General features: G+C 34.9%; 1 protein-coding gene across 1 annotated transcript; it reads left to right on the top strand.

The window, feature by feature from the left end:
* Positions 1 to 3,730: 3,730 nt before the first annotated feature.
* Positions 3,731 to 11,602, top strand: LOC132696307 (cytochrome P450 6k1-like). The gene is made up of 5 exons (XM_060661057.1): positions 3,731 to 3,817; positions 5,817 to 6,690; positions 10,209 to 10,424; positions 10,477 to 10,728; positions 11,072 to 11,602. Exons 1-5 carry the CDS (start codon positions 3,785 to 3,787, stop codon positions 11,233 to 11,235), a joined length of 1,539 nt encoding a protein of 512 aa, XP_060517040.1. The 5' UTR covers positions 3,731 to 3,784; the 3' UTR covers positions 11,236 to 11,602.
* The last annotated feature ends 2,499 nt before the right edge of the window (positions 11,603 to 14,101 follow it).

The following is a 14,101-nucleotide window of genomic DNA, read 5'->3' as shown; positions in this document are numbered from 1 at the left end:
GGGTTCGTCCTAAAACACGACAGCTAAGAATTAGGGTAATACTGGCAAGTTTTGTCAAACACTTTTTATTTTTATAGAAAATAAAAAAAAAACTCCATATCAAATATGTTCTTCTACTCCCGTCTGTAAAATACCTAATTACCCACCGATCTGGCGTGCGGGAAGCGTCACTTCACTACGTCAGTTTCGTTTCCCATAGATCCGAGCCACTTCGGACATTTCCGGGATTTTACCGCACGGATTTGGGGGCAATCGGATGTTTTCGGAGATATTTCCCACGCTTTCAATTTTGACGTTTGTCAATTCTGACGGTCACGTCAGTGAATGTATTCGTGTTCTTTTGCGAAAATATAACCAAAAACTAACGGTCGTAGAAAAAATATACTATGCAACACGTTGGGTAAACTTTTTAACTCACTCGTTTATTAAAAACTCGCTCCGCTCGTGTCAAATAACTCGCGAGTCGAAGGACGTTTACCGCACTTGTTGCATAATATGCTATTATCTAATCATAATTTTGCAAGTTCAATTAAAGTTTTAAGTGCAGAACTCGATCCGAATATATCTTTGCTGTAGTATAAATGTACTTAAATCAAAATTCTAGCGAATGTTATCTGTTAATTAGAACAATAAACAAAAAAAGGTTATAATGAAAATATAATTGGCTCGTATAGATAATAAAATTTCGAGATTATCCTAACGCCATACGATGCCATTGATTAAATTACAGACACTATAGAAATTCACTCCATCGCCGATCTGCTTGAACTTTGCCGATAGTTTGTAAACTATTTAGCGCTTCCTTACCTAACGAAATTTCATTACATCGTACATATTATTGAATTACCTGTACTTGAATTACCTTTCCTAACTGTTGCTTACATAGGCCCCTAAATATAGTAGGCAAATGGGGCTGTTATACTATAAAGCTAAGCAACCATTTGAACTGCGTATATTTCGGTAATCATTTGTATATATTTTAAACTAAAAAGATTACTTCTCGTTTGGCCCTCGTTAATGATCAAGTTGAATTATAGGCTCTTGGTGATCTTGTAACTCAATGTAGTAAACTAAGTAAGTAAGTAAAGTGAAGTAAAATTTGCAATGATTGCGTTGTTGTATTGTTGATGTTGCTTTAAAAAATAGGACGTTTGGTGTTCGTGATTGAGTGCCTTTGTGGGTTCATTTGAGTCTTCAACATTAAATGATGTAAAACTTTTGTAGTTTAAACTTTTCTAGCACACTTAAGGAGAACTACAGCAATATACTTGCCGACAAAAAACCTCTACAATTACAATGGACCCTAAATTTCATCGTAAGATGTTCTTGTGTGATTTTATAAGAACCACTCACTACAAAAACTGTTAACGGAGCTACGAGCAATGCTTTACCGCTTGAAAGATGGCAAATACTTACGGCCTGGTTTGTTTACTGCGACCAGAGCCGCAAGAGAGAATTAATTAGCGAATACTTAGTGTTAAGTATTGGCTTTCTACCAATATCTATTTAGAAAAAGAAGCATTACTATCATGTTTATGTTCAGCGATGTAGTTGCGGTGATGTTCCAAGAATTAAAATGGAACACTGACTGTATTCTTCATCCTTGCTAACCAACGAACTAGGCTCGACATCAGAATATTCTGCTAAGAGATGGTTCGATTATTTCTCAGAATAATCTGCGCATGAGCCACGACCTGGTTGAATAAATTCATGTTATTCTATGACTACGCTTCAGAAAACGAATTTTGATAGATTTTTACTTATAGAAAAAGACAAAATTATAAAGCAGGGCAGAATCAGCGGAGAACATTTGCTCGACCTCTCAAATTTGTTTTAGATAACACATATCGCATTTAGTTGTATAGTTATCTGAGAAATCCCATAGAATTACCTATTAAGCGTGCTGAATGTTTACCTATTCCTCACGAACCATATCGGATTACTCCCGTCAAATATGTTTGCATGTCGACTTTTTCTAGGAAGATATTTGAATTGGTAACGGTGTCCGAAACAAATCGCCTTCTTAACATTCCGACATGTTTGTTAATGCTCGACGCTGAATATGCTGAATATGAAGGATTCCGATTTTTAAAAATGAAGTTTCGGCGTAAGAGGTCATACTTAAATTAGTACGTCTTCAAAGCATCCGCTCTAGTCAAAATACGAAATCTGAAAAGGGGCTCTTTTATTTGTCCCTTTTATTTTAAAAATATCCCGTTTCAATACTTTTACCGCGGGCGTCTGTCGACTGACGTATTTCATAAATTGAAAAACCAAAAACGAATTTCTCTTCGACTGTGTTATCTCGGAGTGACTTTTTGTCGCTATTACATTAGTCGGACGCCGCATGAATAATAAATGAAGAGATTTTAATGCGAGTCTTCAGACGGTTTGTACTCTGGTTAAGAAGTTTTCGTGCTAGCCTGGTCGAAACGAGGAAAATCCGCTTTGATTTGGGTCGAAGGCCGAAAATTCGTTCGTATGCGAGAGACATTCTTCGTTTCATTTTAAAAATAGTTTTTAGTCAAACAAGATAAGACAATGACTATTTTTTTTAAAGTTATAAACTCTTTTTTTAATTTTGATAATAATAACCCATACGATATCTCGATAAAAATTGATACTAGATCACAAACAAAATATATAAATATATGTATATACCACAACCAAATAAATATTTACCCAAATAAAGTGCGCTAAGGATTTTTTTTGGAACCAGATCGTTTTTGTAGATAACAAAATGTTGTCCCTTCAATATGTGGTGTTAAATCGATTAATAGCATTACCTCTCGTATAATATTTATTATGCTCAGCTGCTCCAATTTGTCATTTAGTGCGAACATTGAAACTATTAATTCCTTCAGTGCCTGTTGAAAAGAGACTATAAACACTTTCCAAACCAAAATGCCATAGTTTAATAATCTTTTCAATCTAGAATAAACTTTGAAAACAGGGCACGATCTTCATAGAAAGATACATCGTTTGTTAATCCCACCTAAGGCGCTTATCAATCATAACACATAAATTTTTAACCGAAACAATTTCTTTAAGAGGTGGATTGATTCATAATGTTAGCTTGGTAAGACAGGGAGCGAGAGAGAGTTATTAGTAAAAAAAGATGACTGTTAAATTCTAAAATTCTAAAAATGCTAGAAGATGATAACTGAATGAATAAAATATCCAAATAATCAATAATCAATCAAGAGGACAGTCTGATTCTTCACTGAAGTATGCTTGATTCCTACTGACTGACCAAGCATTTTTAAATATACCTAATAGAGATCAATTCTATAAATAGAGCAAATGGAATCTGTTGTAATTTTATAATTGCTAGAAAAGGTGGAGTAAAATAATGATAACCGGTAACAAATGTTTTTTTTTAATGAAAGTAGCCTTTTGTTTTTACTAATCTCGATTTTATGAACAATAATTTATTCTCATCAGGTTAAAAAAATGTTAGGTCAGACGTAAAATAAAAGTGCCAAAAGAACACTTCCAAACAATTCCGCTGGATTGTTTTAAGGATGAAACCGGAAACAATACTATGATAGGCGTTTTTCTTCCAAGCCAACTGGACTAGGCAGTACCGTGAAGAGACGATTTGTCTTTGCGGGCAGGCGTAGTGAACCACCACTTAATACCTACATGTTGATGCCCTGTTTATTAAACTTATCGGTAATATGCTGATTTATAAAAAAACCCGATAGTCTTCTTCAGTTTGGTTAGGTTCGTTGACTAGCCCAGGTACGCTCACGGGAGCGCAGACTCGCGCAGTAAATAAACAATGGCCTCAGATGCCGGGACAGGAATTGTACCGGTAAGTTGAATAATAATTGTTATTTAATTCTTCTTTAAGTGATGCTCGTTGGCCGCATTATTTTAAGTTTAACAGCAATGATAGTTTTTTGCGTAAAAATAAATATCTGCACCTATAATTCATTCTGATCTTTATTTGGCTGGAACATTTTTCTATCAAGGAATAATTATTTGCAAGAAGAGTATGTAAAGAAAACGTTGAATATTCTATATTATCCCTAAATTCTCGTAGTCATGAACGAAAGTAACTGGATTTATAATAAAAAGATAAAAAGATATTAGTAAAGGATGTTTGGAAGCATATTTAGTTAGCAATTTTGGTCTTAATTAAGGAATTGTTGAGTTTTGGACTGTCTTGAAGAAGAAAAATGATTTTTCATTAACACAGTCCAAAACCCATTAATTTCATAAAATGTGTATTAATGTATATGTTCCTTAAGTAAAACTAAACTGTGCGACACAAAACAGACAAACAAAAAACATTCTTATATTCTTATCTGCTATCAAATTTTATAAAGGTTATAGTTATTTTTGCAGAGTGCCAAAACTGCATTTCTTTGGGGATTGTAACCAAGTGACACTTTTCAAAGTATAAACGAATTAGAAACATTTTCGATTTCTGGACAAAATACACTAGATCGTTAGAAGGATTGAAAAAAATCGAAAGCAAAGAAACAAATTAACTATTTTAGCTGTCACATGTCACCAGTTGTATTTGGTTAGTTCTGAATGCATAAAAATTAGGAAAAAAGGCAAATTTGGGATTATTCTACAAAATAAATGCTTTTCATATACATAGAAATATTGACAGAATAAAATAAAAATAATATTTTTTACCTTTAATACTTTTGGCGAGGTCTTTGTTAACTTTTTCAATTTTTGACCTGAGTTGAATCCTCATTATATATAAAAATATTATTATTACAAGATACCACTTTAAAACGCTTTTTTGGGTAAAAATAAATATCTGTACCTATAATTAATTCTGATCTTTATTTGAGAGTGACTGGAACATTTTTCTATCAAGAAATAATTATTTGTAAGGAACGGTATATTCTTCTGGTAATGAAGGAACGTAAGTGAATTTATAATAAAAAGATATTAGTAAAGACTGCCTGGAAGAATATTTAGTTAGCAATTTGAAGCAAAAAATTAACAACCTATCCTTGGATATTAAGATATTGATGAGTTTTGGACTGGATTTATGAACAATCAATTTTTTATGGGGTCGACGATTCGGAAATTTTATACTATTCGTCTAAATATGTATATTAACACCGAAAATCACTCTCCCTTTGATTATCGTTTGCTTATTTCTGTATTTAACCGTTGTTCTTAGTCAATTGTTTGTCATTAACCAAGATCGCAAACGAATAGCAATCTGAATGGTTTTATATACATTAACTTTTTTTTTGTTGAAATTTATTGAAAGTGTGTTTTTATGAACATAGTGCATAAGCGATTAATTCCTGAAAATGAAAATTAATTTATTCCTTAAGAAAAACTAAACTGTGGGACACTCAAAACAGACGAACAAAAGTGGCGGATTCTTCTTAAATATCTGGAAACCTGAAGATATTCTTATCTGCTATCATGTTTTATAAAATTTATATTTTTTTTTGCCGAGAGTGGTAAAACTGCATTTTTTTGGAAATTTTAACCGAGTCACATTTTTAAAAGTAGAAACGAAAATTTTCGATTTCTGAACAAATCTTAACGCTGTTGACAGACTGCGAGAGGCAAAGAAACCAAATTACTTTTTAGCTGTCACATGTCACCGGTTGTATTTGGTTAGTTGCGAATGAGTAAAAATTAGGAAAAACCGCAAAAAAGACAGATTATCATTAACAAAATAAAAAAAATGATATTTTTTTACTTTTAATACTTTTGGCGAAGTCCTTGGCAAATTTTGCACTTGCTGACCTGAATCATCATTATATATATAAATATTACTATTACAAGATACCACTTTAAAACGCGGTTCATATTTTGTGTTGCAGATTTTGCCCATGGGATTCTGTCCGAACGTAACAACGGCGATATTAATTTCAGGATTACTTTATGTTTGCTTTCTCTATTTAACTAACAATCACAATTATTGGAAAATTAGAGGTGTTCCGTACGAAGAACCGATTTTCTTGGCCGGTAGCCTCTTGGACGTGTTCAAAGGTAAACGCCAAATAGGTAAACACTTCGGGGACCTGTACAAAAAATTCGACGGGCCTTATTTCGGGATATTCATAGTCGGACAACCATACCTGGTGATACGCGATCCGGAAATAATTAAAGACATTACCGTGAAACATTTCAATAATTTTGACAACAGAACGTTTGCGTGTGACAAGGAGGCGGACGACATGACAGGTAACAGTCTGTTCGTATTGCGGAATCCAGACTGGAGGAATTTACGTAACAAGTTGAGTTGCGTTTTTACATCTGGAAAGTTAAAGGGCATGTTTCCGCTTATGCGTGACACAGCCGAAGAACTGCAGAAATATTTGGATAGGCACGAGGGTCAAATTTTGGAATTCAAAGAAGTATCCGGAAAGTACATGACGGATTTGGTAGCGTCGTGCTTTTTCGGTTTCCAAGCTGAATCGTTCGTTCACGGGAAGGAAAGCGAATTTCGGAAAATTTGCAAGAAAATGTTCGATATCGATTTGTACCATGCGATGTGTTTGTTTTCGTATTTCTTCGCGCCAAAACTGGTTTCGTTTTTTAAATTGAAAATGTTTGACACCAACTACCTGAAACAAGTGTTTTTGGAGACCGTGACCGAAAGAGAGAAGTCGGGCATGAAACGTAATGATTTTGTTGATTTGCTGTTTGACGCTAGAGACATGTTGATGGACAAGAATAGCAGTACAAAAATTGGTGAGTCTTCATGTTACTATAATCATAGCGTACATAACATGCATTCTCAATATAAATAAAAAATTGAATAAGTGATGGATTTTACCAATGCGTATGCTCGTCTTTGAACTCATTCTAGATATTTTTTCATGAAAGTAATTTGCCACTTAGGTCAGCCTATCTTTTAATAATATAATTGTAATTATTTAATAGCAGAGAATTAATATAAGTGTCAATTTATGCCCTTAACTATTATTATGGTCTTGTGGTTATGAATTGAATATTAACAAAACTTTAACCAGCTAGTGAAACATAAAAGAACTTTAAAAATGTTTTTGTATTAAAAAATAATTACAAAAAGATTTGTCACGATTTAATTTTTTAGTTTTTTATCTCTCGGGTTTATTTAATATGGATGATTTTCATTTTTGTTGATTTTGAATTTTGCGAAATGTATAAATAGCGTTTCAAAAAAAAGTTTTTCCAAACACGCAGGTAAAAGAAGTTATAGAATACCAATACCATTGATCGACTTCTCTGCGGTGTGATCTTTCTTGGCTACATGCTAACGGGAAGTAAGGACTACAGTTTGTTAAGAGAATATTGCTGGCTAGTTGATATAATTATTTAGCGTTCAAAGAATCCATTACGAATTCTGTGTTTCATTTATTTATAGAAGTAGACGTTTGTTGTATGTTTGTAAAGGAGAGTCGTGGAAAGACGTAAATCTTAAATTAGAGTGAATAAGTGATAAAGATATATATATATATATATATATATATATATATATATATATATATATATATATATATATATATATATATATATATATATATATATATATATATATATATATATATGTAAAGAATTTAACACCTGCACTAAGGGGCTCCTCTCAAAATTAATTTGCTCACAAGATTTTTTGGATAAAAAATACTTAATTATTTTTTATTTGTCTTTAGTACAAAGTCATTTAACATACGGAATTTTTGTAATGATGTAGAATTTCTCCAAGAGTGGCTTATTAAAATGATTTCTAACAGGAATAAAACTTATCCCAACAGATAGTCTTTTTGAAGAAAATCACATTACCAGTTACTCGGTCTCGAAAGTATTTTACTTAACAGGGTTTATGTGGTGGAGGCATGTGTTTGCCTAGTTTTGTTTACTCAGTAAGTTACTGAAGGTATGTTGTTGCCTGGATGGTTTATATGAAGGTAAACGGTGAGACCAGATGTGGCGTGTGTCGCCGTAGGTGCTGATCTCGATAATCATTGCATTGGTGGAGAGGCATGTGTCGCCGAAAGTGATTGTTGCGATAAGCATTGCGTTAATGCAGGAGCGTTTGTTGCCAAAACTAGAGGCATAGTGTTGTCTAGTTTGGTTCATCCAGTAAGATGAGTCTTACTAGAGGTGTGTTGTTGGCTGGTTAGGTTTACATGAAGGTAAACAGTGTGACCAGATGAGGGGTGTGTCGCCAGTGGTTCTTGATGGCTGATGCTTTCATAGGTTTGCCAAATGACATTATATTGCAAGTTGCAAGTAAGCTGATTTTTGTGTCCTAGTAATTTTTTTTTATATCGTTAATAATAACAACTGAGATTTGCATCGCGTTTTTTATTTTTCTTGGTTAGTCAGGATGGACGACTGAAGGTAAAGCTTGCGAGGTCTAGATGACCACCAGGTGCCCGAGGACGTGCACTAGTCAGTATGGCTGTGTCGGCGCCCTTAGCTTTAAGTGGTCGATATTTTCAAATATTTCGTTCTGGGTGTTTGGATTGTTTATTTTGGATTCGTATTATTTATAGATCTAGACTAAACAAGTATAATTCTGTCATTCTGAATATTATCGACCCATGGGAACCCACTTAGGTATCTTTCCGAGGTGAACGGAACGCGGCCCGGGGGAAGACAGTCTTGAATTAACGAATCACGGGATAAGTCGAGTCGAGTGTAGCTCCGATAGCCGATGAGCGGTTGACGATTTTCCCTAGTTTCCCTAGCAGGCCGCGGATCGTTGGGCTCCCTTTAATAATCAATCAAGTGATTAGATTATTCGTTTGTTTTAAGCACTGTGTTATGTGCAATCTTCTAATATGTACGAGAAGTCTAACCCTATATCTCCTCGCTCGCCACCAGAATCCGCCACTCCGGGTTTCTATTTCTATTTTATTATTTTTATTATTATATTATTTCGATTATTTTCTTACGATCTCTGGCATATACGAGGTTAGCGCCAAAATTTCCCGGCCTGACATAGATACAGCTCCAGTATCACGATAAAACTTTGTCTTCTTTTAAATACATATCTTAGTGGCTGCGAAAAAAAATTGCTTGCGTCAAATAGTTTTTTATTGACAGAATTTGAAACAAGACGTGTCCGAAAAAATTTCGCAAATAACGCAAATTGAGTATAGAGCAGTCATAAAGTTTTTGACAAAGGAAGGGTTAGCACCTAAAATTATTAAAGAAAGGCTGGATGGTGTGTACGGCCAAAGTTCTCCTTCGTATTCTGTAGTGAAAGAATGGGCAAAACGTTTTCGAATGGGGCAGGAGTCCCTTGAAGATGATTCAAGGACTGGTCGACCAGTGGAGGTCATAACGGAAGAGGTGGTATTGAGTGATCGACGTTTAAAGGTCAAGGAAATCTCAGAAATTACTAAGCTTTCTGATACAAGTGTTTGTCGAATCCTGCATGATCGTTTAGGTATGCATAAGGTTAGTGCAAGATGGGTTCCTAAAAGCCTTTCGGCTATTCAAAAACAACGCCGTATCGAGTGTGCGCGGTCTTTTTTGGAACTGTGTGGGCTGGAACCATGAACCGGTATGTGATAGAAACTATTGTGACGGGAAAATGCAAAAAAGAATCAATGGAGTTGCCAGTCAACAAGAAAGGTGATGGCCACAATCTTGTGGGATTGTGAACGAATTCTTTTGATAGATTTTAAAGAAACTAATACCACTGTCAATGGTAAATATTACGCAACATTATTACATAAATTGCGAGACTGCATACGTGTAAAACGTCCAGGAAAACTGACCAGAGGTATGCGTCTTTTGCACGATACTGCTGGTGTTGCAGAAGTTGCTATTTTAGAGTGTGGGTTCCAACAGATAGATCATCCTCCCTATAGTCCAGATATGGCCCCCAGCGACTATTATTTGTTTGGACATTTGAAAAAGGAGTTACGTGGGCTGCAGTTTAACGACGAAGTTGATTTAAAAGAGGCTCTTCTAGCTCATTTTGCAGACGAACCAAAAGAATATTTTTTTAAAGGGATTGAGTTGTTAATAAAGAGATGTAATAAGGGTATTCAAGTTAAGGGGGATTATATTGAAAAATAATAAAAAGTTGTTACTCTACTTTGTTTCTTTCATATTCAGGCCGGGAAATTTTGGCGCTAACCAAAACTATATATGTAAACGATTATTTGATTTGATTTTTGTTGTCTAAGTAACCAAACTACCAAACTAAAACTTTTTTCGTTAATTCTGTGTCAAGGGAACAAGCGGTATTATACAGTTCCAATGATTTTCAGACGTTGTCTGCATGGTATCTCAGGCAATAACGTTTTTACTCGCCGGTTTCGAAACGACCAGCAACGCGCTGGCGTTCACGCTTTACGAATTGTGCCTCAGACCCGATATTCAGGATAAACTCAGGGAAGAAATCTGCCGGTATTTTCCGGCCGATGACGTCGAAATAACGTTCGAAAAAGTACAACAAATGAAATATCTGGACATGGTGCTTGCCGGTAAGTTTGAATTTCTAGATGATTTTTATTTTACTCAATCGTTATGTCACAGAAACGCTGCGAAGGTATCCGTTCGGCCCGTTCCTAAACAGGGAGTGCAAACAAGATTACGTAATTGAGGAGACCGGCCTGAAGATCGAGAAGGGAACTCCGATATTGATCCCGATCGATGGTATCCACTTCGATGAAAAATATTATCCGGAATCGGACAAGTTCGATCCGCAACGCTTCCGCGATGGAACGAAGAGTTTATCTAATTCCTGTGTGTACCTGCCGTTCGGTAATGGGCCCAGAAATTGTATAGGCGAGTATTAGTAAATGCAATCCTCATCATTCATAGGCTTATGGTTAACACGACCCAACGTAATGTTTTTAATTATGTAGTTTTTGAGTTTGCTGTGAGCTAAAGAAAAAAATTCTTCATTATGTACCGCAGATATTATAAACTGTTAACTCTGGGACCCTGTATATCGAAAGCAAATCGTTCCAATATGGAGCTTTTTTGTAATCGAATAGAATCGAAATTGAAAATTTTAATGATAAAGTAGATATTGATGTTAAATCAATGTCTCAAAATGTCTCGACTGCGAAATTTCAATTTATTTTTGAAATACTGAGTAATTGTGAAAGTTCTAAAACTTTTTCAGGAGCCAGGTTCGGTCTGGTATGCGCCAAGATTGGTTTGGTCCACATCCTGCGGCAATTTGAGGTTCAGCAGTGCTCATCAACCCCAGTGCCTATAGTGTTAAATCCAAAGTCTCCTTTTATGACCCCAGTTAATGGATTACCGATGCTAGTTAAACGATTGTAGAGCGTTCAGTGTCATCACAAAAGACAATCGCTGAAATTTTCGTTCGTCAAGAATCTTTGGTTCAAGTAATCGTATACAGGGTGTTCTCTAATGATCTGCGACAATTTAAGTGAGAGTAATTGAAAAACAAGTGATGGTCCGAACCTGTTATTGGGGCGTAGATTTAACAGATAATTAGATGAATTAGAAGGTACCTATCATTCGCAACCTTTGTGAACAAAAATTAATTTTAAATTTAAATTAGACCTAAGTTTAAAAGATAGTCAGATGCATTAGAGGGTAGCTACACTTTTAACTTGTAACTAACACAAGACATCATTTGAGCTGCGCTATCCACTGTTTTACAAATCGAAAGTAATAATTTTTATTGAGTCAATATTAATGTATAATTTTTCAAAGAAACTTCCACAGGCTACTGTAATACTTTTTATAAAACTTCTGGACTCCTCTTGCGTCGGTTTTTGTTGAGTGGAACTAGTGCCAATTATCCCGTTGGCTTATACTGAAACTGATCAGTCATTGTCTGTAGAAGTCAACAGGATGATTGGCGAAAAAATATAATTGTTGGTAAGTAATTGTTAAAATTTAATATGACATATGACATTTGGAGAAGGAGCTATCACTAAAAATTTATTTCTATTTTTCTTTTCATAATATTTCAACACCCCGTATTTTTTCAGCTTTTGACATAGAGGTTAGGTATTCCTGTAGATTTTCTAGGAAGATAGTAAGTTTAAGTAAGGGAGTTCAGAGATATCTATTTTTGAGAACGATTATAAGAGCCATGCAAGTCTGTGATTGCTTTATCAATTTACCAAGTGACAGAGAATGTATCTTTGCATTCAAAATTAGATTAATCAAGATTCGGTATCGTTTTGTGAAGAGACGTAAAATGTAAATAAATACGTGTGACGATGGTATTTTATTCCTCACGATATAAGGTACTTACGAATATGAGCTTTCTCAAGGATGTAGGCAAGTAATTTTTGTTTTCTCGACGCAAAATTGCGAAAGTTTCACCTTATCATAATCTGTCTGTGACGAGCAGCGTGACTGAAATTTATCTTTATCAGATAAAGTGAGACGCCAAATCTCAAGACTAGATTTATCTTACGGTGGTATGTAATATCTGTCTGTCATTATCAATAGACCTCACGTATTGTTAAGTAGATTCGTTTCATAGTTAGTATTTAGTAAATTTTCCTATACGCTTCCCTCAATATGCCAAATTATGCACTGATCACTCTTATGTTTGCACTTTAAAACATCAGCTTCATTAAACACTATCCTTCCGGACGTTTCCGGTACTTTGCCTACGGTTTTGGGGGTGATCGGATGTTTTCGATATATTTGTCAATTCTGATCGTTTTGTTTCTATTCTGGCATTCATAACATCACTCGGTGAATCTATTCGTGCAGTTTTTGCGGAAATTTGATGGTCGTAGAAAGAGTGTAGTATGCAATACGTTTATAAACGTCTTCAGGTACTCGTGACTAAAATGTCATTTACAAAATTTGTTACATAATATTCTATTCTTTGACAAATTTGGTTATTATACTGTTATACGGTGGCCACTTATATTTTGAATAGGCCATGCGTTAATGGAAGAGTTTAATTTTGTTTAGCAAGGCAATTGAACACGACAGTATGGACTGCCATGTAAGGAGCTATATTCATAGCGTATCCATTCTGCCCTCTATGTTTACCACCCCCATAACAAGCAAGTAAAGTGCAACACAGACTTGAATCATTATCGTTAAGTATCCGTGTGGTTAAATAGGGTTGATCCGGGACTTTCGATAGGGGTCCGGAATCTACGTTTCTTCTTTCGAAATAAAAAAATGAAATACCAATTTCATATACACAAAAGAGCGCCGAATGAAATTCTATTAAGTTTATTTTAAATTTCGTCGGTGTTGATTTAAGAGACTGCGACCTAGTTGCATTGTACGAACGGGCGAAAGACCCAATTTTCGTTTTAATTTAGTTTTGCGAGATAAAAATTTGCCTCGCGAACGCGGAAAATGCGATAATTTGATTTTTTTTTCGGTTCCGATGCTTTTTACCGATGATCAACAAACACCGTTCATATTGTATTGCATAAAAAGTGAATGCGAAACATACCAGCCTAGAGAAACATCGTTTTTCAAAAGGTTAATTGATAGGTATCATTTAAGGAACTTTGCGAATATTTATTTTGTTAAAGTTATCCATGGTTCTTTATTATATTTTCAAATGCGTTAAATGTAGTAAAAAAAATCCAAATAAAAAATATTATCTATGGCGGATGCGCAAGGAATTGGCTATCGAGACGTCTCAGTTTCGGTGGACTTGTGTCAAGGTAGCACCAACTGGTAGTAGTAGTATTCACAAAATTGTAGAGCTTTCGAATCAATCATCTTTAATTGCCCAAAATGGTGTTAAAACCACACAATTCGTAAAATGTGTTTGAATCAACTAAACTTTGAATTAACATTTTTTTTGGGTAAATTCGACATCCACTGTGTAAACTAAACGCTCCTACATAAAAATACTAATGTGTCAATGGGATGTGATATGACAAATTTCGTTTTGCTGCAGAGTATAAATGAATAAAGGTTGTTTCAGGCGTTTGGATGAAAGCCACTGATTGGCGTGCTTGTTTGCTAACTCCATACAAAGTGTTGCGTTAAAATAAAGAATGTAGCAACATAATTGGACTCCGAATGCATAACACACACGGTTCGATGCCCGATCAAGTGAACGTTCGTTATAAGTTGTACGCTTCCGTCAGCCATTTTAATTGTCGGCTCAAAGAACCGCCTCGCGTAACGATAGCAACGCGACTGCGAAAACTTACCTTTTATTCAAAAATCTCCAATTTGC

This window comes from Cylas formicarius, unplaced genomic scaffold (assembly GCF_029955315.1).
Source record: "Cylas formicarius isolate icCylForm1 unplaced genomic scaffold, icCylForm1.1 PGA_scaffold_1__22_contigs__length_36826433, whole genome shotgun sequence".
NCBI classification, from domain to species: Eukaryota; Metazoa; Arthropoda; class Insecta; order Coleoptera; family Brentidae; genus Cylas; species Cylas formicarius.
Note: the sequence above shows the minus strand (reverse complement) of the source record. Positions and strands in the feature narration are given on the sequence as shown.

What these genes read in the sequence shown, in the direction of transcription:
- LOC132696307 (XM_060661057.1), top strand. Translation starts at nt 3,785, where the DNA reads ATGGCCTCAGATGCCGGGACAGGAATTGTACCG. An exon ending in GAATAGCAGTACAAAAATTG is followed by an intron (nt 6,691 to 10,208) that starts GTGAGTCTTCAT and finishes AATGATTTTCAG; the next exon opens with ACGTTGTCTGCATGGTATCT. An exon ending in TCTGGACATGGTGCTTGCCG is followed by an intron (nt 10,425 to 10,476) that starts GTAAGTTTGAAT and finishes GTTATGTCACAG; the next exon opens with AAACGCTGCGAAGGTATCCG.